General features: G+C 41.7%; 1 protein-coding gene across 10 annotated transcripts in view; it reads right to left on the bottom strand.

Annotated features, from left to right (window-relative positions):
* Window positions 1–25,686, bottom strand: part of NEB (nebulin) — a 169,316-nt gene that overhangs the window by 98,728 nt on the left and 44,902 nt on the right. For all 10 annotated transcript variants that reach the window (XM_040441352.1, XM_040441354.1, XM_040441357.1 and 7 more), the window contains exons 32-59: window positions 25,493–25,597; window positions 24,050–24,157; window positions 23,661–23,972; window positions 22,820–23,026; window positions 21,063–21,167; window positions 19,891–19,998; window positions 19,497–19,808; window positions 18,598–18,804; window positions 17,680–17,784; window positions 15,640–15,747; window positions 14,292–14,603; window positions 11,620–11,826; window positions 11,378–11,482; window positions 10,175–10,282; window positions 9,188–9,499; window positions 8,899–9,105; window positions 8,548–8,652; window positions 7,548–7,655; window positions 7,077–7,388; window positions 5,777–5,980; window positions 4,365–4,469; window positions 2,946–3,053; window positions 2,526–2,837; window positions 1,861–2,064; window positions 1,515–1,619; window positions 1,171–1,278; window positions 601–912; window positions 61–264 (exon numbers count right to left, since the gene is read on the bottom strand). In XM_040441352.1, coding sequence (XP_040297286.1) covers window positions 61–264; window positions 601–912; window positions 1,171–1,278; window positions 1,515–1,619; window positions 1,861–2,064; window positions 2,526–2,837; window positions 2,946–3,053; window positions 4,365–4,469; window positions 5,777–5,980; window positions 7,077–7,388; window positions 7,548–7,655; window positions 8,548–8,652; window positions 8,899–9,105; window positions 9,188–9,499; window positions 10,175–10,282; window positions 11,378–11,482; window positions 11,620–11,826; window positions 14,292–14,603; window positions 15,640–15,747; window positions 17,680–17,784; window positions 18,598–18,804; window positions 19,497–19,808; window positions 19,891–19,998; window positions 21,063–21,167; window positions 22,820–23,026; window positions 23,661–23,972; window positions 24,050–24,157; window positions 25,493–25,597 — 5,115 coding nt within the window. The remainder of the gene's footprint in view (window positions 1–60; window positions 265–600; window positions 913–1,170; window positions 1,279–1,514; window positions 1,620–1,860; window positions 2,065–2,525; window positions 2,838–2,945; window positions 3,054–4,364; window positions 4,470–5,776; window positions 5,981–7,076; window positions 7,389–7,547; window positions 7,656–8,547; window positions 8,653–8,898; window positions 9,106–9,187; window positions 9,500–10,174; window positions 10,283–11,377; window positions 11,483–11,619; window positions 11,827–14,291; window positions 14,604–15,639; window positions 15,748–17,679; window positions 17,785–18,597; window positions 18,805–19,496; window positions 19,809–19,890; window positions 19,999–21,062; window positions 21,168–22,819; window positions 23,027–23,660; window positions 23,973–24,049; window positions 24,158–25,492; window positions 25,598–25,686) is intronic.

Genomic DNA, 25,686 nt, shown 5'->3' with positions numbered 1-25,686 from the left:
GATTGACTTGATTTTTATTGCATCTGAATTTCAGCAGATACTGCATTTCTTAATGCTCACCTTATTCATGATTTCAGCATTGGCTTTTGCAAGATTTAACTCCAGAGAGTCGGTCACACTAGTAAACTTCAGAGTATCTGGCTTCTGGCGGTATTTGTTTTCACTTAGAATTTCACCCGCTCTTTTGGTCTTCTCCACCTCCAATGAGCCTATTGGAACCCACCCAATTCCTTTCAGCCACTGCATATCTGACTTGTACTGATTCTGTAGCAAAACAAATATCAGAAAATACATTTAGCATAGTAAGGAGACAGTTTGGGAAATTGCGGCACTAAAATAATGCCCTAGGTGGCTCAACTTCAGCCTCTGGTAGCTGTTCACCAGCACAGACAATGGGTTCACTGCCTGTTTTTTATCTTCTGTTACACCCTCTGAAAACTTTAACAACTGTTGCTCTAGAACGGATCACTAATGTAGCAGTTTTGCTTCTTCCAATTCAGTGTCTGTGAGAGCATGTCCTAATATGTCTTGTATATGTATAGCATATAACCATAATGCCAATCTAATAGTATATACATGATAGTATGATGTGACACTCACATCACTCTGGAGATCATAGACCTTCCTGGCATGGACAACATCATTTTGGTCTGGTAGACATGTCCATTGGTGCAGGTACTTCCTGTAGTCGATGTCGCTGACCAGTGTCTGGCATTTCTTGGCCAACACAATATCCAGCATGTCGACCGGCATGTTAAACTTTGTCTTCCACTTCTCAAAGTCCTTATGGTATTCTCTTTGACTCTGGATCTTGCCCACATGCATGGCCCATACGGACTGGGGATCATCTTGTAGGCTTCGGAAACCGACGTGGTGTCCTAGTTGCTTACGGTATCCGGTTTTGTATTTGTACTGGAGAAAAGAGAATGAAAAAGTCAGCTATCAAAATCCACTTTATATCCTTTATTATGGCATTATTCATTTGAATGGGACTGAGCTGCAACTAGGCCATGTTACCAATAAACTTGATGTCATTGACCTAGGAAGAAACTGGTCATTGGAGTGCCACGACCTCTTCAAAGCGGCACCAATCAGATATGGATGACCTATCCTGAGAATAGGTCATCAATACAGAAGACCTGGAATGTACCTTCTCAATTGTATACTTACATCGCTGGCAATATCTCTGGATGCTTTTGCAACTTTGATGGCTATGGCATCAAGCCTCAAGTCATAGCCCTTCTTCTTTGATTCTTCTACAGCCTGCTTATAAAGACTCTATATAGGAAAGAGAAAGCTGATTTAGTGTATAGCACCAAAGACTGAACATTAGAAAACTTGCTTTTATGCATCCTTTGACTGAGGAAGGAAACCCACAGAAAGATGAGAGAATATACTAACACCGTATATGATGGTGGGTTATGATTATGAACCCATAGTCCCAGCACTGGAGCTCTTCCCCATTGCATGCCTTATATATTACATATACATTGTTATTTTCAATATTTGCTTACAGTGCTGTAGTTCATTTTGTTCTGTCGGGCCAGCTCAATTTCTGGGGTGTCCGGCATGATATGAATGGAAGTTTTGTCTTTATTCCAGGCTTCGGTGTAGAGTCGCTAAAAAACATAATGCATGCAGTATGTTTATAACTTTTCTTGTATACAATTATATATACATCTTACTTTATGCAGCAGTATTGACAACCATGTACTGTGCATCCTGAATGTGCACCGCACACCACTGGCCATAAAGCAAATCATGCAGAGATACTGTATCTATAGTTGTTACTTGATAGGTATTTCTTCTTTCTTTGTTCTTCGCATAGTATCTATATCTATATACAGTGTATGAACTTACCTTGTTCATTATTTCGGCATTGGCTTTGGCCAGGTTGAGGTCGAGAGAGTCTGTGACACTGGTGAATTTAATGGTGTTTGGGGGCTGCCTGTATTTATTTTCGCTCAAAATCTCTCCGGCTTTCTTTGTCTTCTCGACATCTAGAGAACCGATGGGGACCCAGCCTATTCCCTTTAACCATTGCAGATCAGACTTGTACAAATTCTGTGGAGAAAAACAATCTATGAAACATAATATGCATTCCAGAAAAAAGAGCAGAGAGTGAACCTGTACCCAGAACCTTTACAAAAATACCACCACACAAACCAGAAAATAATACCGTCACAATATACAACTAATCAAGCTACACAGTACCTAACAATAACCTCCTATAATCTCCTATACTACCCGACGCTCACTGCCTAAAAACAGCATGTACACAATGTCCAGATAACAGTGCTCAGGTCTTGTGTTGCCAGTCATCCGAGACTTGCAGTTGCTGTGAATCGTCCTGAGGACTCTTGTGGAGACCCAAGAGCTTTTGCTCCTTTTGCCCTCCCTACAAGTCGACCATGTCTGTTCTATTCGAGCTGTGTTATCAGTTACGAGCATGGAAAGTATGTCTAAACATCATTCAGTAATATTCTAAGTCGAGTTCTCTGCTTTTTTTCCTGAGGTAAACTCACATCACTCTGGAGTTCATAGACCTTCCTGGCATGGACAACGTCATTCTGATCTGGCAGACATGTCCACTGGTGCAGGTATCTCTTGTAGTCGATGTCGCTGACCAAAGTCTGGCATTTCTTGGCCAACAGGATGCCCAGCATATCCACAGGCATGTTAAATTTGGTTTTCCACTTATCGAAATCTTTCTTGTACTCCCTATCACTCTGGATTTTAGCCACATGCCTGGACCAGACCAATTTCGGGTCATCTTGTACATTGCGGAATCCAACATGGTGTCCCAGTTGTTTCCTGTAGGCAGTCTTGTACTTGTACTAGGGAAACAAAGGATCATTTTTCAATATTAGAAAGTCTTGCTTATTACATCTTGCGTCATAAGACCCACAGATGAACATATGTGAATACATTAAATAAAAACTTACATCACTGGCAATATCTCTAGATGCTCTAGCTGCCTTTATCGAAATGGCATCTGAACGAAGGTCATAGCCCTTTGCCTTGGATTCTTCAAGAGCTTGTCTGTACAGTTTCTACAAAAAAAAGGTAATAATCACTACTTGGTTGACTGTTAGGGGGATAACTCTCATCTTCCTCCTTTTATGGGAATCTGTATTCTCTTCTTTAAATTGGCAGATACCCGTCTTGCCCCATTGGTGTTAAAGTCTAGTAGGCTGCTGTATGCGGCGGTGATGTCAGACCCTGCTGGTGATACTGGTCACCAAGACACATAGATTCCTGGCCACCAAGAGGAGAATCCTGGCATCAGAGGAAGCCCAAGCAGTGCTTTATGTTGACATAAGGGGCAGTGTGACGGCACTGAACCGAAATGGGCATGGTGTTACTGAGTAAGAAGTCAACAACAGGAGGGCATATATAGAGAGGAAGGCACAAGAGATGCCGAGAACAGGATTGACCATGTGGTGTGATATAAGGATCTATTCTGGATTATGCAGATTAGCAAATTTATGTGCAGCTGCCATGTTACAAGCCGGTCCTCTGAGTGCTGAAGGACACTGAGAGTCTGGCTGATGTATGCAGCCAGTGGATAGACCTGCCTGCAGATGATTAGTTGTCCTGGAACGGACTACAAGGCTTATCTTTCTTATGGTTCAGAGTTAATGGACCAATGCGGCTAAAGGGAACGAGTTCACGTGTATAGGTGTGGCAGAGAGAAGTATCTCAAAGACTCAGTTGGACAAACTAAGAGCCATCAGCCACTTTGGTACAACCCAACTTGGTGACACCTCTGGTGGAGGTGAGGTCTATGACCTCACTTCATGTAAGACTCCACCTGTCATGCTACTGTTCTAATAAAATATTTCCTTTCACTGTAGCATTCTGGGGAACCCCTTGATTATTAAGCAGTGAGGATTAATATTAAAGCGACAGCCCCCAGTTTAAAAAAAAATCACATTAACTGGGGAATGAACAGATCTGTCAATATGCACCAGGTAGTCTGAAAAGCAGTGCGGCCTTCTTGGATGGCAGAAGAAGAACCCGGGCACTAGCTCCAGCTGAAAAGGGAGCATTATCCCTCCCATGCAGTCAGCTTGTCAAAGTTCTCGTGTCAGCTTTAACCACTGGAGGGCCAATTTGTATACAGCTGCATACAGCTTTCATTGACCTCAATAAGAAATGTGTCCATGCCGACCAGCCCCCCAAGTAATCAAGTGGGCACTCTTATGCTAACAAGACAACTGTGCGAGGGAAGAAACCAAAGAAACCAAGTAAATGAATTGCAAACTTGCTGGAATTTACACAAACCGATTTTTTTTAATGCATCGCTGTCATGGTTGACTAAAGTTAAATAACAGAAGGCATGTTATATTGCCTTTACTTACATCGCTGCAGTTAATCTTGTTTTGTTTGGCGAGAAGGATCTCAGGTATATCGGGCATTATGTGGATTTGTGTTTTATCCTTGTTCCATGCATCGGTATACAAGCGCTGAAATAAAGAAAATAATGTAAGAATCACCAGTAAAAAAAAATCAAGTCTAAACCATCTAATATATAAAGCTGTGTGTGTGTGTGTATGTATGTATGTACGTCCACTAAAGGAATCCGTACCGTCGCATTTACAATCACGAAATTTGGCACACAGGTACATCAGGTGTCCGGGGAGGTTTTAGACCAGGTCTCAGCTCTCTAGGATATACCGTACCTGAGATATTCCCAAAAAATGCATTAGCCAATAGAAGCTTGGTCACATGACCCTTATCAGCCAGTAGAAGCTCCACATACACAGTTTTACTCCAGGTTTCCATAACAACCCAGCCATTTTTCTTCACTGCTGTAGGTGAGCTTTAAAGTTAATCTGTCACCAGGATAATTGCTATTGAAGTAAAGCCATGGCCTAATAGCACTTAGTACCTTATTTCAAGATGTGCCTTTGTTCCAGCAATAGATGTTTTTATCCTCGAAAAATCCAGTTTATTTGGTATGCAAATGAGCCAGTAAGGTGCCCAGAGGGGCGTCACTTTTGCTGAAACGGGCCCAGTCACGCCCCCTGCCACAATGTGTCCACCCTCAAAAGACTTAAAACCCCGCCCCCAGGTCCCGCTAAGCCACGTTCCCACTCCATGAAGGTAAAAAACAACTTCTGTCAGCTGCAGGGGTGGGAGGGAGGGTGACAATGCTGCTGTCTTACCGTGAGCTGTTCAAAAAGACACACCCCCGATCCAGTTAGGCCACCCCCTCTCCCACTCCTCAGCCGACTGAGATTTAAGAAATGAAATTAAAAATCAACTTCTAGGTCCCGCTAAGCCACGCCCCTGATATGGTTAGGCCACGCCCCATCCACTCCTCAGCCGACGGGGATTTAAAAAATGAAGGTAAAAATCAACTTCTGACAGCTGCAGGGGTGGGAGGGAGGGTGACTTTCTCCCTTCAGTTCCCACTCAGACAGCACAATGCTGCTGTATTACAGTGAGCTGTTCAAAAGGACACGCCCCCGATCCAGTAAAGGACACCGTTAAGGGGGTGGGCCCATGTGGAGGTCACTGTCAAGGGGGTGGTATGCTGTGAAAGTCGAAGTTAAGGGGGTGGGCTGCTCTGGAGGTCCAATTTTAAGGGATGGGGCACTGTGGGAGGTCACTGGTTTGGGGGCGGGGTGCTGTAGATGTCATTGTTATAGTGGATAGTGTTGATATCTTTTAACGACACACACAAACATGAAATGAAATTGATTAAATATACCCGAGCTAAGCCGGGTCCTCCAGCTAGTTTCTAGATAAAATGGAGTAAAAACAATACCTTATTCATGATGCCTGCATTGGATTTAGCCAGCTCCATTTCCAAGGAGTCGGTAATGCTGGTGAAACGGAATTTGTCTGGGTGTTGACGATACTTTTTCTCGCTTATAATGACTGAAGCTCGTTTGTTCTTCTCATCATCCAAGGAACCAGCAGGAGACCAGCCGATTCCTTTAAGCCACTGCAGATCTGACTTATATTGTAGCTATAGGATGGCAAACAATTGTATAGGTTATTGGGATGAATTCATATCAATCAGATTAATGATCAACTAATTGTTGGATGGGAAATCATTGAACAGTGGTTGGATCAGGACAAATGGTCCTATTTCTGTGCAGCCTAGGCCTACCTCTCTGTATGTTAAAATAAGCAGCAAATCCACAGCAATATCTGCTTTATTACATAGGATTTGCATTAGGAAGGTGAAATCTGCCACGGAAATCCACAAGATAAATAGGCCTTCCCCAGAAAAACTTCCATGATGTTTTCTGGTAAATGTAGATGGGGTTTTAAAAAAACCATTGTGCGTCAGGGCTTTCATTTGCAATTGATTGCTACATGTAAATGAAGCTCTTACCTCCTTTACTGAACAGGCAATTATCAGGAACAAACAGTTCCTGATAATTGCCTGCTGAGTCCGCATATGTAAAGGGCACAAAAGTTGGTTGACAGCTATCTATGTACCTTTAGTACAACATGCAATATCATCTCCATTATAGCTGCAGCTTATCTTCTGTGACAACAAGGTATGGGCAGAATTCAATCAAACATGGCCAAACCTTCTTTCCCCTGATGTATTCTGACAAGGGACTGCCAAACTGCCCCTATACACTTTAGACTTCTAGCTAATTATTTTGATGGGTACAGCTATCTCTAGACATTAGATCATTGGCCACCCTCACTAATATTGTCTGTATGTGCCAAGAAGTATCTAATGTCTATAACCACTCTGAGGGCAGGAAGACCTAGAAATGAAACAAGGGTTCCATTTCGGTTTGAAATATGGTAAAATTATTTCCTAAATCAAACAATGTAAGCAGTTCATGTGGTGCCCACCGAATTACCAGAGAATCCTCCAGTGGGCCCAGGCTCTGATACAATAGTGGGCCCCAAAAGTCCAGGAGAAAAAAAATATTTGGAGCTGCCTTTGGAGCCACTATTTTTTACCCCTAGGGTCTATTTCTTTGAATCAAAATCTTTTAGACTTTGGCCCCAGAAAGTAATTTCCTGTGGCAGGCCCAAGGAACCCCAGTTCAACCCTGACTCAAGGTCCATGATGTATAATGGCGCTGTGTACTTACATCACTCTGTATGTCGTAGACCTTCCTGGCCTGCACCACATCATTCTGGTCCGGTAGACAGGTCCATTTATGAAGGAAGTTTTTGTAGTCAATATCACTGACTAGAGTCTGGCATTTCTTGGCCAGCAATATTCCCAGCATATCCACTGGAGTATTGTACTTGGTCCTCCATTTTTCATATTCCTTCTTGTATTCTCTGTCACTCTGAATCTTGGCCACGTGCATGGCCCATACAGACTTGGGGTCATCTTGGAGACTGCGGAAACCAATGTGGTGTCCTTGTTGCTTTCTGTAAGCGATTTTGTATTTGTACTGTAGATGGTTAGGAAAAAAATTGTAGAGAGATAACATTGGAAGTCAATGTATAGAAAGCCAATTCCCATCAAACTATTACAAACTACAAGCAACAAATTAGATTTTCAAGTTTTAGCAACAAAATTTTGGAAAGGATCAATCAGAAGCCAATCTTACATCACTGGCAATGTCTCTTGATGATTTGGCAGCCTTAATTGGTATGGCATCGACACGCAGGTCATAACCCTTCTTCTTTAATTCCTCATAGCCAGATTTGTAGATTTTCTGTAAAAGAAGTAATATTGCTATTTAGTAAATTTTATGTGAAAATAGATTTTTAAAGTAGATGATACATGATGATATTAATTCGTTCTAGACGCCAACATCTATCTATTTCTACCACGACTTAAATGATAAGATTCGGCACCACCACTAGGTGGAGCTTAAGAGCCTACTGCATACTGGTTTATTATTGAGTTTAATGGCAGCTGTATAAATTTGTATGTGGTGGCTGCAGGCAGACGGGCAGCATGGCAGATCATATCTATAACTAGAGCGTCCTAACTGGTATGTTCATTTTTATGGGCTAGGTAGACGTCACCCAGCAAGGCATTAAATAGATTTTTTGGAACGTAAATATTAATTACTTATTCTAAAGCCTGTGTTTGACTGGCCGATTGTCGGCCAGTTTATCGTTAACGAGCGACCGCTCCTCCCCATACTCTGGAGGAGATCACTGCACGCAATAGCGGCTGTCTCCTCTGCTAGTGAGCAGGCGATTGCCGGTAAGGAACACTTCCCTCCTGACAATCGCCTGCTAGATCATTTAATCTAATACAGCCTTTAGGATAGGTCATCAGTATCAGATCGGCGGGGAATAAACTTTTGCAGGAGCGCCGGAACCAGGAAGCAGAACTACACAGTGGATGGATGGAACTGAGCATGTGCAACCTGTAGGTGGACGTGCACAGTAATCTACAGATGAAACACCAGAGGCGCCATTTTCATGAAATCAAGAGAATATCTCACAACTGGAGCATTTAACACAACTCTATGCAGGCCTAACAATAACTACCACGTCTGCATCTTTGCAAATTCAGTTTATTGCACGCTAATTTCGACAAATCCTCTTTCTTAGCCAACTTTGCTTACTTGTTCCAATCTACTGAATACTCACCTCACTTAGGTTTAGAAAATTAGTTTTTGCTTGTAGGATCTCCGGTGTGTCTGGCATGACATGAATTTGTCTCTTGTCTTTTTCCCAGGCTTCTATGTAAAGTTTCTACAGAAAGAAAGTTAATTCATCAAAGAAAAGCACAATAATAGATACAATACAAAGCTGCAACGACCTGCAAAGTACAGCCTTGCCCATTAGTTTTTTGCAAATACAGCCTTGCCCATTAGTTTTTTGCCCCAATTTTCGTGGTACCTGTTTTTACAAAACCTGAAAGCGCCATCCTATCTAGGACTTGTAAAAGCTCCTAGACTTTTTTTCGAATACTAGATTAATATGTATTAATGAACTTACACGGTTCATGGTCTGTGCATTGTTCTTGGCCAAGACGAGCTCCATCGAGTCGGGCAAACTTGTGAATTTAAATTTGTCTGGGTGCTGGCGGTATTTCTTCTCACTGACAATTTCCATGGCTTTCCTGTTTTTCTCAGCTTCTTGAGATCCAAATGGAATCCATCCTACACCCTTCATAAATTCATTGTAATCTGCTTTGTAGATATTCTGAAAGAAAAAGAAAGTGTTCATCCATGTCTTCAGCCACTAATTAAATGCCGATGCTGTACGGAATTCCTCAAAAACTTACATCACTTTGAAGATCATTCCTCTTTCTTGCTAGGACGAAGGCGGTCTGGTCTGGGAGACAAGTCCAGTTATGTAGAGGTCGTCTGTAGTCGATGTCACTGACAAGTGTCTGGCATTTCTTGGCCAACAGGAAGCCCAACATGTCTACTGGCATGTTAAACTTGGTCCTCCATTTGTCAAAGTCCTTCTTGTACTCGCGATCACTCTGGATCTTGGCCACATGCATGGCCCATACTGACTTGGGATCATCCTGTAGGCTTCGGAAGCCAACGTGGTGTCCTAGTTGCTTACGGTATCCGGTTTTGTATTTGTACTGGAGAAGAGAGAATGAGAACGTCAGCCATTAAATGCCACTTTATATCCTTCAATATGGAGTGTCTAACTGTGAAACAAAAAGCTTCCAGAAGGCTAGCCATCTCACCGTACCCATCGATGGGCATTGGGTTATCATTAGTGATGAGCAAAATTCTCCAAAATTCGATTCGGCTGCTTCGCCGAATTTTACAAAATAATTAGCTTTGTGGCAAATTACTTCGTCACGAGACGCATTTCTTTGTAAATAGCAGGTACAATGACAGGGAACCGCAACTGTGCCGCCCCCCCGTCATTGAACCCCTCCGATGCCGTGTTCATCACTGATCGCGGCATCTGAGATGAATATTAAATCATTTTAGAGGTTACTCAGTTAAAAAAAATTATAAATTTTACTAAATTCATCCATTTCATAGCAAAGAGGCTGCTGTGGCCATCTTGCTTGAAGATCTAGCGCCAAATCTCATATGTCACCGTGCATCAGATTTCGCACGGGATCTTCAAGCAAGATGGCCGTGGTGGCTTCTTCGCACTCAAACGGATAAGGTAAGTATTATTTTTTCTTTATTTTTTCCTGCCATTCCTGGGGAAATCAATTTCAAAACTTTCCTGAAATTCAGATGAATTCCACTTTGTCAGCTTCGATTCGCTCAGGCGCACTAGTTATCATACTTACGTCACTAGCAATATCTCTAGATGCTTTGGCGGCTTTAATAGAAATAGCATCAGGCCTGAGATCATAGCCTTTCTTTATTGTCTCTGCCCATCCCGATTTGTACAGTTTCTGCAAAGAAAGACAAATGTCAGGAGAATTAAAGAACAAAAAATATTTAGAAAGTTACAGAAATCTTATCGCCTGTGAACAATATACAATATTTTTGCACATTTTGTTTGACGCAGTAGTAATGTAACTCCCTACTGCACCTTTATTTAAAGGGGCGCAGTTTCTTCTCCTATCATGTCTTATTTTAGTAACTACTTGTAATAAAAGTTCTGGAGCATCTATTTTTATGGCTCCATGTTGTGCCAATCCTTTATTATTCCTGATAGAAGTTAATAATGAATTGCTAGCAGTTGGCAGTGAAGGTCCAAATGGGTGTTACCAAGTGGGGGGTATCCCTGCACAGTCTGACACAGGTAGCACTGATTGGATAGTGTCAGACTGTGCAGGGACACACCTACAACTGGTAACATCCAGCTGGACCTTCATTGCAAACTGCAGGCAAATTATTCATAGACTTCTAGAAAGAATAATAAAGGAATTGCACAACATAGAGTCATAAGAATAGAAGTTCCAGAGCTTTTATTAGATATGGATGCAAGTAGTTACTAAAACAGACAAGTCAGGAGAGGGGTGGACGGGTGCTCTTTAAAGGGAGAAGCTGTACGTAATATTGCATTAGTCCCATTTAAATCATTGGGCATGTGATCTATAGACAGGTTGGTTCTGCCAGAGTCCAGAGAAGGGGACCCTAAAGAAGACCCTCCAGAGTTACCTCCTTATACCCTAATAGGGTATATGGATGGGGGTTACTCCTTTAACTTGTTTATAGCTTTAAAGGGGTTGACCAGATTAGGAAAACATGACTGCTTTCTTACAAAAATAGTGCCACCCCTGTCCACAGGTTGTGCGTGGTATTGCAGCTCATCCATCCACCTGCAATACGGAAAGTATTCCTAGACCTAATTCAATAGCGAACCATAGACCGGCCCCATTTATTGTGTTTCTTACACCTTCACGTTATTTCAATTCAATGACTTGATGTATGGTGCTTTCTATAGGGTTCATTCATCTGAAATGTAGGGCAAACAGCGGGTACCCATGGGTTTGTGGGATGTCCTTTCATCCGCGGTACAGTATATAAATGACCGTACTTACATCGCTGAAGGTGATCATGTTCTGTTTAGCCTGGAGGATATCGGGGGTGTCTGGCATCACGTGGATCTTTGTCTTATCCTTCTCCCATGCTTGAGTGTATAAGTGCTGGAAACAAAATGATAATCACAAACTTATATACATATAATCCCAAAATAACAGATCTCAAAATCTCGTTCACTTTTGATCAGTAAACTTTGGTGGACTCATATATATATATTTTTCTTATTTCTCCACTTTTTTACCTGGTTGATGACAATAGCGTTCTGCTTGGCTAACTCCATGTCCATAGAATCCATATGTTTGGTAAAAGCGAACTTGCTGGGGTGCTGGCGATACTTGGATTCACTGATGATCTCTGAAGATTTCCTGCTTTTCTCCACGTCCAAAGATCCCAGGGGGCTCCAGCCCATACCCTTGTACCATGTCTTGTAGTCCTGCTTGTATTCATTCTGCAAAGAAAAATGGTTGCAGGTCTCAAGAAGGAGAAAGACGCAATGCCCTTTTGGGGGATAAATAGTAGGTTTAAAGGGAATGTGTCACCTATAGTTGGTTGTATATTTTTCATTTCATTTTTTTATGTAAGATTGCGGGAGCGACCATCTTGCCCGAGCTATTGTTAATAGCAATTAAAAATATAATGGACAGCAGCCACATAGGCCACATACAAAATATCTTGGATGGGATTCTATGTAAGAGGTTTCTAAGCATGCTTTCGGACCTATGTAGAGTCACTGTGCTGCGTGAATGGTGGATGCATCATTGTAATCCTGACTGTGATGATAATGAAGTGACTGCTGATAAGTGATCTGTACAGAACGGGACATATCAGCCCTCGCAGAAAATTACAGGATTTTAGGATTACAAAAGAAATTGACATGGGAAATAGTAAAAAAGTATCAGAGATTCTAAAAATATGTTTAATTAAAAAAAAATTTGATTTAAACAATAAGTTTTTTCTGATGACATGCTCCCGTAAATGTCTTTTGGCATCGCATATTTAAAGCCCCTAGCCAGAACAGGTCACTTGCCCTGCTGTCAGACTTCTGGGGACTTTACAGGGGTTTTCCAGGACCAGGACCCTCTTTAACTAACCCCTAGGGCATTTGGTGCCTATTCAAAAACTCATGCTGACCACCTTAATGCTGCTCCATTCCAGTGCCCTGGCTTCATTCAGTGATCTTCCAGTCTCCAGCCTGTTTACTTCCAGGTCGATGGGGGTAACATGCACAAACGCAGCCAATGACTGGTGATGTGTCCCCAAGTGGCAGGTGACCCAGCAATGGCATGCTGTTTGGGGACACATCACCGTTGAAGCCAGTCATTGGTTGCAGCAGTGCATGTTACTCCATCCAACTGGAAGCAACCAGGCTGGGGATCAGAAGAAGGAGCGGGTTAAAGTGATTTTTTATTAGGTACCCTATGCTGCAGGGTCTAGGGAGAAGACACCAAAAGGCTTATAATCACTTCTATCTTTTTTGCCACTATATAGTGAGTAGAAGCATAAGGCTACTTTCACACTAGCGTTTTTGCTGGATCCGGCAGGGCTCAGCAAAAACGCTCTGTTACTGATAATACAACCGTCTGCATCCGTTAAGAACGGATCCGGTTGTATTATCTTTAACATTGCCAAGACAGATCCGTCATGAACTGCATTGAAAGTCAATGGGGGACGGATCCGTTTTCTATTGTGTCAGAGAAAACGGATCCGTCCCCATTGACTTGCATTGGGGGTAATGCCGGATCCGTGTTGCTCCGCATTCCAGGACGGAAAACAAAATACAACATGCTGCGGTTTGCTCTCCGGTATGGGAACGCAACCAAACGGAACGATATGCATTTTGGTGTACTCCGTTCAGTGACAATGAATGGGGATAAAACTGAAGCGCTAGTGTGAAAGTAGCCTAATAAAGAGAATTATTATAAAATAAAACAAAACAAGATAAATAAAACAGCACTCATGCCATGCCAAACCATTCGCCATAGCCGCCTCATTCACCCGAGACTACTGTACACACAGTATGTATAACACATGTATAAACACTACCAAAACAAAATTGGGAACCCTGCCTAATATTTTAATTTAGTGTCAGCTTGTAAATATAAAGGATTATAAATTTAAAAGAATATATTTTTTACAGTTTGAACATACTACCCCTAATAAAACAAAAAACAAAAAAAGTATTCAAAATCGGCCACAAAAATTATTTTGGTAGCTCAACAAATAAAACTAAAGGGGTTGTGCCACTAATATAAATTCATCCTGCCCAACGGATATCACTGTTATGTCAATTTCCCCAAATACCACCATTTAACAAATGAAAAAACTTTATTTTTCAAAAGTTATTAGCCTACCCTTGTATCCTGTGGCATATCACTTTTGATTTTCAGTTGCTGTAGGTTACGTCCTGCATTGGAGCCTTATAATGTAGGAAGTCTCATTGGTAAGAACCAGGGGCAGACTGGCCATAGACCCTACAAGGAAACTTCCCGGGGAGCTAATGCCCAGGGGGCCACCTGAGCCCTCCTTACTGTCGCCATCCATGGTAAGTAATGATCTGATGGTCCCCTTCTTACTCCTGAATTCATTTGTATTGATATCCTAAGGCAACTGGAGAACAGATGGCGCTGGCCACCACAGTGGGGCAATTAATGGGGAGATATTTTCTGCTGATAAGGCAGTATTTTACGATGTACTGTGGTTTTTAGCTCTGCTGAGGTGATATCATGTGCCACAATATGGTATTGTTGGCCTCGCCTACTTGTTTTGCCCTGCCTTTTGTCAATTTGGATCCGACTACAAAATGGGCCACTTCTGGCTTTTTCCAGGACAACGTTGGTTGCCAATCCGCCCCCATGGTAGGAACAAAGGGTTTTGGTTAGTGCACAAAATTGTACAGTGCAAATCACAACTTACGTCACTCTGGATTAGGTTCATGTTCTTGGCAAGCTGAACTTGCATTGCATCCGGCAGGAGAATGTACTTGTGGAGTAGATTCTTGTAATGGACATTGGAGGCCACGGCCTGAGCCTCCTTGGCCGCCATGACACTAAACATGGACACAGGAGTGTGGTATTTGGTCTTGGTCTTCTCATAATCTTTCTTGTACTCCCGATCGCTCTGCATTTTGGCAACATTCATGTAGTGGACTAGTTTGGGGTCATCTTGCAGGTTACGGAATCCAACCATCTTTCCTTTGCTGTTCTCATAAGCTTTCTTGTATTTATACTGAAAAGAAGAAAGAGGGTTTTAAAAGTAAGAACGATAAGCTGTGATTATGACTTCCTGGTACATACGTATGTGCATAAGATTGCCGGTCACGCAAACTCAGTAGATGCCTTACACACTGAGACTCAGTTAATGTGCACCCAGGGGCCTATTACAAAACACAGAATAGACCCCATCCTCACTGACAACTGCACTACTTTTTATAATTCAAGTTCATTTCCATCATAATTTAGTAACTCAACTTTTAAAAGGTCGGAGCTCCAGTTTTCAAACACAGAGCCCCAAATCTCCTGTTTCGCAAAGTAAATGAAAAGCTCTGGCAGCCTGCAGCCACCACTAGGGGGAGCTCTAGTGCATATGGATCGAAACAGTTAAAATTTAAAGGGTACCTGACATTTTAAAAAACTTGTCATAGTGACACGTCAGAAGTTTTCATCAATGGTGGTCTGGGTTCTGATGAGAGCCCCAATGATCTCTAACACAAAGAAGGAGAAGCGCAAAGCTAAGCACTGTGCCTCTTTGTTTCAGATCGGTTTTCCTGGGAGAGCAGAACAAGCAATAGACGGACTCTGCTATTTCTGTGTGTGGGAAAGCAGGAGAGGCAGGTTAGTTTCAGACCCTCTTCCATAACAGTTGCATGGTCTGCCTGTATGGAGGGCATGCCACTACCTGTAGCCATCAAATTAATAATTGAATAATCGATAGCCTTGGCAACCTCTTATATATGTACAGTTGGAAGGTTAAAGACCTCTTTATTCCACCATATAACTTTCTAGCATATTGATAAAATATCACAAACATGTCTTGAAGGAGCCTATTCTTAAAATGAAGGAGCTACACCATATTTCTGAACACCCTGGACCTTTTGACTCCATTAGCCACTGTAGTCTACACTTAGGTGACACAATTAACGCCTTGCAGTCAACTGACCAGTTTATTGTCTCTAAAGTTAAGTCATGCAGCCCCGACAAGAAGTGAAGGGGCATAGAATTGTGAATTTTTCAGACAACCAATACATTTTTTAGAAGGAACTTACGTCACTAGCAATGTCCCTGGATGCCTTTGCAGCTTTGATGGATATGGCATCGACTTTGATATCATATCCTTTCTTCTTAGACTCTTCCAAGGCTTGCTTGTATTTTTTCTGCAAAATAAATGAAAATAATATAAATATACCGTGAAGATTTATAAAGCCAATGCTCAGTTTCTATGAGGAGGTAAGTTCTAGACTTGACAGCGGCGAATCAATGGATGTCGTATATCTGGACTTCTCCAAAGCATTTGACACTGTACCACATAAAAGGTTAGTATATAAAATGAGAATGCTCGGACTGGGAGAAAACGTCTGTATGTGGGTAAGTAACTGGCTCAATGATAGAAAACAGAGGGTGGTTATTAACGGTACACACTCAGATTGGGTCACTGTCACTAGTGGGGTACCTCAGGGGTCAGTATTGGGCCCTATTCTCTTCAATATATTTATTAATGATCTTGTAGAAGGATTGCATAGTAAAATATCAATTTTCGCAGATGACACTAAACTGTGTAAAGTCATTTATACTGAAGAGGACAGTATACTACTACAGAGGGATCTGGATAGATTGGAGGCTTGGGCAGAGAAGTGGCAGATGAGGTTTAACACTGACAAATGTAAAGTTATGCACATGGGAAGGAATAATGCAAGTCACCCGTACATACTAAATGGTAAAACACTCGGTAACACTGACATGGAAAAGGATCTAGGAATTTTAATAAACAGCAAACTAAGTTGCAAAAACCAGTGTCAGGCAGCTGCTGCCAAGGCCAATAAGATAATGGGTTGCATCAAAAGGGGCATAGATGCCCGCGATGAGAACATAGTCCTACCACTTTACAAATCGCTAGTCAGACCACACATGGAGGACTGTGTGCAGTTCTGGGCTCCTGTAAACAAGGCAGACATAGCAGAGCTGGAGAGGGTCCAGAGGAGGGCAACTAAAGTAATAACTGGAATGGGGCAACTACAGTACCCTGAAAGATTATCAAAATTAGGGTTATTCACTTTAGAAAAAAGACGACTGAGGGGAGATCTAATTACTATGTATAAATATATCAGGGGTCAGTACAAAGATCTCTCCCACCATCTATTTATCCCCAGGACTGTGACTGTGACGAGGGGACATCCTCTGCGTCTGGAGGAAAGAAGGTTTGTACACAAACATAGAAGAGGATTCTTTACGGTAAGAGCAGTGAGACTATGGAACTCTCTGCCTGAGGAGGTGGTGATGGTGAGTACAATAAAGGAATTCAAGAGGGGCCTGGATGTATTTCTGGAGTGTAATAATATTACAGGCTATAGCTACTAGAGAGGGGTCGTTGATCCAGGGAGTTATTCTGATTGCCTGATTGGAGTCGGGAAGGAATTTTTTATTCCCCTAAAGTGGGGAAAATTGGCTTCTACCTCACAGTTTTTTTTTTTTGCCTTCCTCTGGATCAACTTGCAGGATAACAGGCCGAACTGGATGGACAAATGTCTTTTTTCGGCCTTATGTACTATGTTACTATGTTGCTTCTACCTTAATTTGGCCCAGAAAGGTGGGGCACAGACCTTGCACCACATTTATTATGACACCTGGAAGAAGCATCATGTGATGCAAAATGGCCACCATGCCCGATTAGGAGTTGGGAGCCCACTGTAAGCCTCTACACTAAGTGGGATTATACGGATGTTTTGGAAGACTGTTGAATAGTTTATGGTGAGTGCCATGCATCTGCTCTTTTTGTCTATACAGGTATTGTCACATTTATCATATGTTTTAGACACTTTTTGCGCCTTTTCTGACAAGGAGCAAGGTTTAGCAGGAAATGGTTGTAGCTTAAAATGTATGCCCAAATTTTGAGGCTTACAGTATTAGTCAATCTCCCCCAATGTGCCCAGAAGGGCAGAATATTTCACAACCAGGGAAAGACTATTGGATCAACCTGCTAGTCAGTATATAACGAAAAATATTTGCAGTTAAATTGAATTACATTTAGCATTTTGCTCAGCTATGCTTGTAGTTTTAGATAGAACATATCTCAAGCATAAAATACTTACCTCGCTGATATTAAAAGCATTAGCCTTTGCCAGAAGAAATTCTGGTGTATCGGGCATGACGTGAATGGTTCTTTTATCTTTCTCCCAGGCTTCTTTGTATAGGTGCTAGAAAAGAAACCCAAAATACATTGGAATCCATATTTAAGTTCTATAAATCTGTGTACATTTGACCCTTAAACTCTAAAACCCTTTTGTTCTTAGGTCGGAAGTCATTTTGTTGCCTAGCAAATCAGATTTCCAGTGTTCTGTAGCCGGTATGGAGCTGGAGAACTAAATGGGATTAGTGCATACCTAAAAAAATGATATTGTGGCCTTTTACATATTTTGTTTACTCCACTACAATCCATGCTCACATTCTAGGTCATGGGAACCCATGTTGATCACTACCCATATTTTGTAGAAGAGAAGGTTGGTGGAAGGCTGGAAATCCCGGTGATCTGGTTTGCTTTCAACTTGTTTAATAAAGGAGTTGTCCAGGACCCCGGGATAATCGAAATGGTAATTATGGGGAATAAGTAAAAATTTTTAAATAACTTTTTTAAAGCCATTCTGAGCCATTGAACAACCCATTGAAAGGAGTTTTGCCACTAAGAATATTTTTCATTTATCCTGTGGAACTAGGAACTCTTCACCCTTACTCTAGTGATTGTGGGGGTCCCATTGTGGGGGGCAGATACATTTATCTCACAGATTCTCAGAGCAAAAACCTACAAGAAATAGATTGTTGAGCAAGTGCGTGCCAACCATTGGAGGATGGGAACAACTTGAACTGGATCTGTCTCTTGATGGACTCCTCTATGGGACGTACACTCTTGATTTGGGTTATTTTGTTGCCTTTAAACAGTGTCAGTGTATCACTATATATTTTATTTCAATACATATGTATATGATTAAAAAATGTATATCCTTGGGACTTACTTTGTTCATGATTTGTGCATTGCTCTTTGCTAAGACCATTTCCATAGAGTCTACAAGACTTGTGAATTTCAAGGTATCTGGGTGCTGGCGGTATTTCTTCTCACTGATAATTTCCATGGCCTTCTTGTTCTTCTCATTATCCTGGGATCCATAGGGGACCCATCCAACGCCTTTCATATAATCGTTATAGTCAGACTTGTAAACATTCTAAGGGTAAAAAAAGACAGATATACTATTTATCATACAATCTATATACTGTAAAAAGTATATCCTGGGCAGCCACTTCATATTTTAGCCCTCTGCTTACTCCATATGGTTTCATACAGTTGCCATTGCACTCAATGGGAGCTCAGGAGTGAACCGCCAATGAGGCGAGGTGAGGCGATAGGGGCAAGAGGGAGGCAGCGGAAGGAGGATTGTCTGTTTCTGCAGTATAGTATTGGGAAGCACAGCGGGCACAGTATGTGGTGGTGTATTACTCTGTATGTTTTGTAGCTCTGTATGTAATGTTTTCTAAGTATGTATTTAACAGCAGGGCTGGAGGGAAGGGGTTAGGTTAAGAAATTGGCATTGGGGGGTTGGGGCACCGTTTCAGTTTTCACCTCAGGCAGCATAAAGGCTAGGTGCACCCCTGTGGGAGTTGTATCAATATATATGATGTGAGCTCCCTCTAGTGGTAGCTGGAGGCAGCCTGTATTTTATCATTTTACTCTGTGATTGGAGCTCAGTTTGAGAAAAAAACTTTTTTTCCCCCATAAAGGTGTATGATAAAGTTTCTAGGTAAAGAACTGTGGCCCTCCTTAAGGTTCTAGGCTTCAGACATTGCCCGATTACCCAAATGGTCAGAATTCCCATGGTGTGAAAAACAACCTGTTGCTATATGACCCTATATAACTTACATCACTCTGTATTTGCATTCTGTTCCTGGACAGCTCAAACTGCATTGCGTCAGGCAGCAGACTGTAGTGGTGGATGAGATGCTTGTAGTTGATATTAGTTGCCACATTTTGTGCCAGTTTAGCAGCAGTAACACTGAACATGTCCACGGGGGTGTGGAACCGAGTCTTTGACTTCTCATAGTCTTTCTTATATTCCCGCTCAGACTGCATCTTGGCCACATTCATGAAATGCACTAATTTTGGGTCATCCTGGAGGCTCCGGAATCCAATGTGCTTCCCTCTGGACTGTTCATAGGCTTTCTTGTATTTATACTGTGAACAACATCCGATGAGGAAAGATTAGTAATGGAGTAAATAAAAAAGACTTTGGTTTATATTGTTCTGATAGACGTACATCACTAGCAATATCTCTTGAAGCTCTAGCGGCTTTGATGGCTATGGCATCGTTTTTCAAGTCATATCCCTTCTTCTTATCGTCCACCCAGGCTTGCTTGTACTGTTTCTAAAAGGGGCAGAAGAATTTACTTAATGAATAAACAATCCTGACAAATGCTCAAATTCAGCTACATTGCTGTGCACAATCCATACAAGTGATTGACCTTACTTTCGAGAACACGGTATAAGTCAATGGTGCACAACCTATGGCTCACTATCCGTTGGGAATGTATAACTTCCTGCATGCTGGGAATTATTGTTTCCCAATAACAGCAGAGCCATAGTTTGCTGGCGTCTGGTATCAGCTATGCATGTTGGATACTAGTGAGAGATAATGTAGTAGGGCGTGTAGGCATCATATGATACATGTTAGGAGGACCATAAACACTCATTGACCAGAAAATGGCGCACCAAGAAGGAGTTGGAATCAAATAAGGCTTTATGTGAGGGAATGCCATGATGATATATGTAAGTGATTACAATATTAGAATTAAATGATATATTTATTGGGAAAACTGTATAGTTGGAAGGAGGTTCTACTGCCATAGCTCCATGGGAGGTACTGAAACAGCACAACGCTGGCGAGATGAGACAACCCTTTTAGGCACTTCGGTTCTGTAACAGTTTCTCTGTTGCTGGTCTTCAAGTCTAAGGTCTGTTTCACACTTGTGTTGTGGCTTTCCGGTTTTGAGATCCGGCAGAGAATCTCAAAACAGGGCCAAAACGGATCAGTTTTGTCCCCATTCATTGTCAATGGGGATAAAACCGATCAGGATGCACTGCTTTCCATTTTGCTGTATTTTTTGACCGGACAGAAAACCACTGCAAGCTGTGGTTTTGAGTCCAGTCTGCGAAACAGAACAAACCGGATCTGGTATGAAAATTAATGTAAGTCAGTGGTGCTGGATACATTTTTTTTGTTAGATTTAATACAACCGGATCCAGCCGAGACGGATGCATCCAGATGTATTAAATGGCAAAATCCGGGTTTGTGATCCAACAGAATTCACAACGCAAGTGTGAAACAGGCCTAACTTCTCAAGGGCAAATGTACCCAATATGTCCTCATCCCTCTTCAATTCCAACATCTGATATAGATTTTTTCTCTCTATGTGTGAACTATTAACTTACTTCACTCGTGTTGATTGTGTTAGCTTTAGCCAGGATTATTTCTGGAGTATCGGGCATCACATGGATCTTGGACTTGTCTTTCTCCCAGGTTTCTGTGTAGAGTCTCTGCAGAAATAGATATGAGTATTACAGAACATGCAGTAGTAGAAGTAGTTGTAGTATTTTTGCTTTTTCTTACAGCATATGTATCTCTATGACAATGTCATCTTCCAGCAGCTCTCCCTTGACATTCCCATAGTTCTGGACATCTGATTGTCTGAGATGGCTGAGCACTAGAGGATATATGGGGAGCAAGTACCTTAAGGCTACATTCATGTTGCGTTTGTAGGTACTTTTGTCCTGTGTACTGGATACATCAACATATTGATAGATCCCCATTCATCCAAGGGATTCCAAAAAAAGTGTCCCTTTGGGCTGGTGTGTGCAGGTTAGACTATTCCATATAGCGACATTGGGTAAAACAATCCATCCTGTATGGTATATGTTTTTTTTTTTTTTACAGTGAGAGCCAATGGGCAACAGAATGCACTGTATATGGAGGTATATGTTGGGAAATCTTTCTGATGTGTAGATCCAACAGACACTGCAAAATACAATGTCTAAGGAGCCTAAGAGGAAACGTGTCATTAGAAGGAGCCCATTGATCCCAAGGAACCCAGGTGGCCTATGGTTGGTACCCTAAGAGGCTTGCCTCCAAATGGTGTACAAATAACCATACCATTGCTAATTATATGATATGAGTGTGCTGTCTAGATGACAGTGCCATACGTTTGTCTGATCACACTTCCATACAGTTGCATAAATACAAATGCAATCAGGGGCGGACTGGTCATGGACTCTATTTCCCAATTTGGATGATTATGGTTTACAGCTTATAAAATCACCAAAGTCTCAATCTCGGGTACCCTTTGCTCAGGGGGTATGGGTTAATTAGCTGACTAGAGTGTGACACTTTGAGCCTAGAATATTGAACCTTTTCACAAAATTCGAATTTTAAGCTGCATTAATGCAATTCCTTTTAAGTTGCATTACTGAAATAAATGGACTTTTGCACGATATTCAAATTTTTTGAGTTTCACCTGCACATAATGATCTGATCCTCTCAGCATTAATTAATAATCCTAGGAGCATCGGGTACTTATGCACCTAGTCAGTAGCCACAGATGCCCTCCTGAACTCTTCTGTATCACTGTCCCCAGAAGTGTGATATGCCAGCATTGTATGCTGCACTGTAGTTTTTGGTTTTGTTGGGGCAGTATTCTCGTGGCACTATGGTATTACTGGCCTCACCTACTTCTGATGCCCCTGCCTACTTTGGGTTTGTGCTTCCACTGCCTACTAGTGTTACCCCCTCTTCTGTCAATTAGGACTTGCCTACTTGTATTTTTTTTGCAGGGCCACTTTAAGTTCTCAGTCCACCTGTAAATGGGATACAGTGCCACCACCAACATACACCACACAAATAAAATACTGTACGGTACCGTCATAGAGTGCTCACATACTAGCCATATATAGTGACCAAATAACAGATCCATACAGTATTAATTAATATTATGACTCATCGTGGTTGGAAGACTTGGGTGTCCGGCATTCTGTTGCACGCCCCTCAGCAGGAGCGGTTAATACACCCTGTATGACCACACAAGCCGCACATACCTATAACTGGTCGTCCAAGGGACATTTACAGGAGCAAAACTAAAGGCCAAAATATGCAGGTTATGCACCGAAATGTCCTTACATGTGGAGGCGGCCATTACCTTATTCATTGTCAGTGCATTAGCTTTTGCAAGAACTTGATCCATCGCATCAATCGGAATGGTAAATTTCCATTGGTCTGGCTTTTGCTTGTATTTCTTGTCACTGAGAATGTCTACGCCTTTCCTGGCTTTTTCAACATCCAAGGAACCAATTGGAACCCAACCAACTCCTTTCAGCCAGTTGTTGAAGTCTGTCTTGTACTGGTTCTGTAATATAAGATAAGAAACGTTATAATGGACAAATATACCACGACATACCTGCGATTTGTGATTTATCCCATGACGAAAATGGATTTCGATTGTGGTCATACATAAAAAATGGATCCCGTTCCCAAATTATTTGTTTTTTAACCTGTATTAACTTGTACAATAATGGAGCCCATGTCATCAAACTACTTAAAGGAATTGTCTATTTTTTTTTAAAATGTTTTCCATTCACTGCTTTAGCTGAATGCAGATTGTCTTACTGTTCCCTACGGTGCTATCACAGGGAAAATTGCATGTCATATGGTCTCCATTAACATTAATTAGCTTTACATGTAACGTATTGATGTGTCAGGCACTCTGTTGCTAATTGATGAGGAACCCCATATGTATTAACTTAAAATGCCTTAATAGGGTACAGTATTTGACAATACAGATAACCCCTTTAAGGTTTTAGAAGTAGAAATGGTGCATCGATGGTAGATAGTTACTATTAAACATATCATTGGCATCTGGATCTTTGGTAAGTATGATATAACTACTACTGGGTTGGTACTACCATCAACAGTGTCCACAATCACGGGCAGAGGTTCTAGCTATACACTTCATCAGAGGCCGACAGGTGAGAATTACTCACATCGCTCTGGATCTGCATCATGTTCCTCGACAGCTGCAAGTTCATAGCATCGGGCAGAAGAGTGTAACTATGGATCGGCTGTTTGTAGTTTATGTTGGAGGAGATTTCTTGAGCTTTCTTGGCTGCGGTGATGTTGAACATATCCAGAGGTGTGTGATACTTAGTCTTGCTCTTCTGATAGTCTTTCGTGTACTCCCGCTCAGACTGCATTTTGGCGACGTGCATGTAATGGACCAGTTTAGGATCATCCTGAAGGCTTCGGAATCCCACGTGGTGCCCTCTGGCCTTTTGATAAGCCTCTTTATATTTAAACTAAAGTGGAAAGAGAAGTTATCCAAAATACAATTCCACGGGTGAGATGTACAATATGTAGGGAATAAGATACTCACGTCACTGGCGATGTTTCTTGATGCCTTGGCTGCCACAACGGCTATGGCGTCTGGTTTAAGGTCGTATCCTTTAGCGAGGTGCTTGAGCCACGCGGCTTTGTAGTTAGACTAAATTAAGAGGAGGCAACAAGAGGGTGAAAAAATAATTCCCTGAGGTTATGTCCATGTCATTCCTGTAATCGAATCTATATATTGTTTGGTGATAACACTACACCTTGATCTTCTATATACATTAACCAAGCACTTGTCTATCTTTTTTATACTGTTATCCCACTTAACACACAAATTTGCCTAAAAAACATAAAACCACATGCATTTTTAGTGGTGTTTTTGTGTTTAAACATGCGAAAATTGATAGAAAGAATAGCATAAGCGGCGGCATGACCAGACGAGTCAGATGTAGATTAATGTTCTTTATTAGTATCTTTTACAGGTTCGCGCGTTACGGGTCCCTTATTCAGACTGAAGAGCAGCTGCACATTAATCTACTTCGTCTGGTCGCGCCGCCGCTTATCCTATTCTTTATTTCACTGTACCTGACTGTGCACATCTGTGCATGAAAGGAGACGCCTGGCAGCACAGGCACCTATATGCTACATGCAGTTTTGGATGTTGTGCTCCTAGCACAGAGGTAGCCAACCTCCGGTACTGCAGCTGTTGTGAAACTACAACTCCCAGTATGCATACTTGCTCGGCTCTTCTAAGAACTCTCGTAGAAATGAATGGAGCATGTTGGGAATTATAGTTTCACAACAGCCGGAGGGCCGAAGGTTGTTGATCCCTGTCCTAGCACAACACCACAAGGTGACCCTGGAGCATTTTACCCCCTGCATGTATATCGGTCCTACCGATGAGCGCTGCTCTCCCCTTTCTCCTATTTTAACATGGGAAAATTGCTATTTTTTTTCCAAGCATTTTTTTAAACCCTTTCACTATAGGAAAAATACACTATTGCTTCAACAGACTGCATAAAAAAAAAGAAGCCATAATTACAAAAAAGCCTCCAATATAAAAAGAAAAAACACCAACAAAAACACTAGCAAAAAACACGTGTCCTGCGTTTCATATTTCCCATGTGGGACTTTCATATGTGGAGCTGGTGTTTTTCAAAACAAAAATGCACAAATGTATAAAAAAGTATATGTGCAAAAAACACAAAAGTGATGAAAAACGCTCTTGTCCAGGGGTCAACGTCTGGTATCGCAGCTCAGCCTCATTTAAATGAATGGAGCTGAGCTGAGCTAAGCTGCAATACCAGACGTAGCCCATGGACGTGAGTGATGTTCTCATACAATACCTTAATGACAAACTGGCAGAAAAACTGCAGATTCCTTTCAACTAATCCAATTTAACCCCTTAATTACCTTTCACACTTCTCAGGTCTGTACTATGGGGTTTTTTGACCATGCACTCACCCGTGGTACTCGTAAGGGTCACACTCACCTCACTTATATTTTGGGCGTTGACTCTTGCTTGGACAAAGTTGGGATCATCTGGATTCAGAACATACTTGTGTTTTATTTTCTCACCCTCTGCTTTGTATGTGATCTATGGAAAGACACAAAAAGATGAACACAGCGACAATGTAGTACACTGAGACCTTTCCAAAAGATGAACTCTTTAAGAAGACCACCCTT

The sequence above is a fragment of the Bufo bufo genome, chromosome 7, assembly GCF_905171765.1.
Source record: "Bufo bufo chromosome 7, aBufBuf1.1, whole genome shotgun sequence".
NCBI lineage: Eukaryota > Metazoa > Chordata > Amphibia > Anura > Bufonidae > Bufo > Bufo bufo.
Note: the sequence above shows the minus strand (reverse complement) of the source record. Positions and strands in the feature narration are given on the sequence as shown.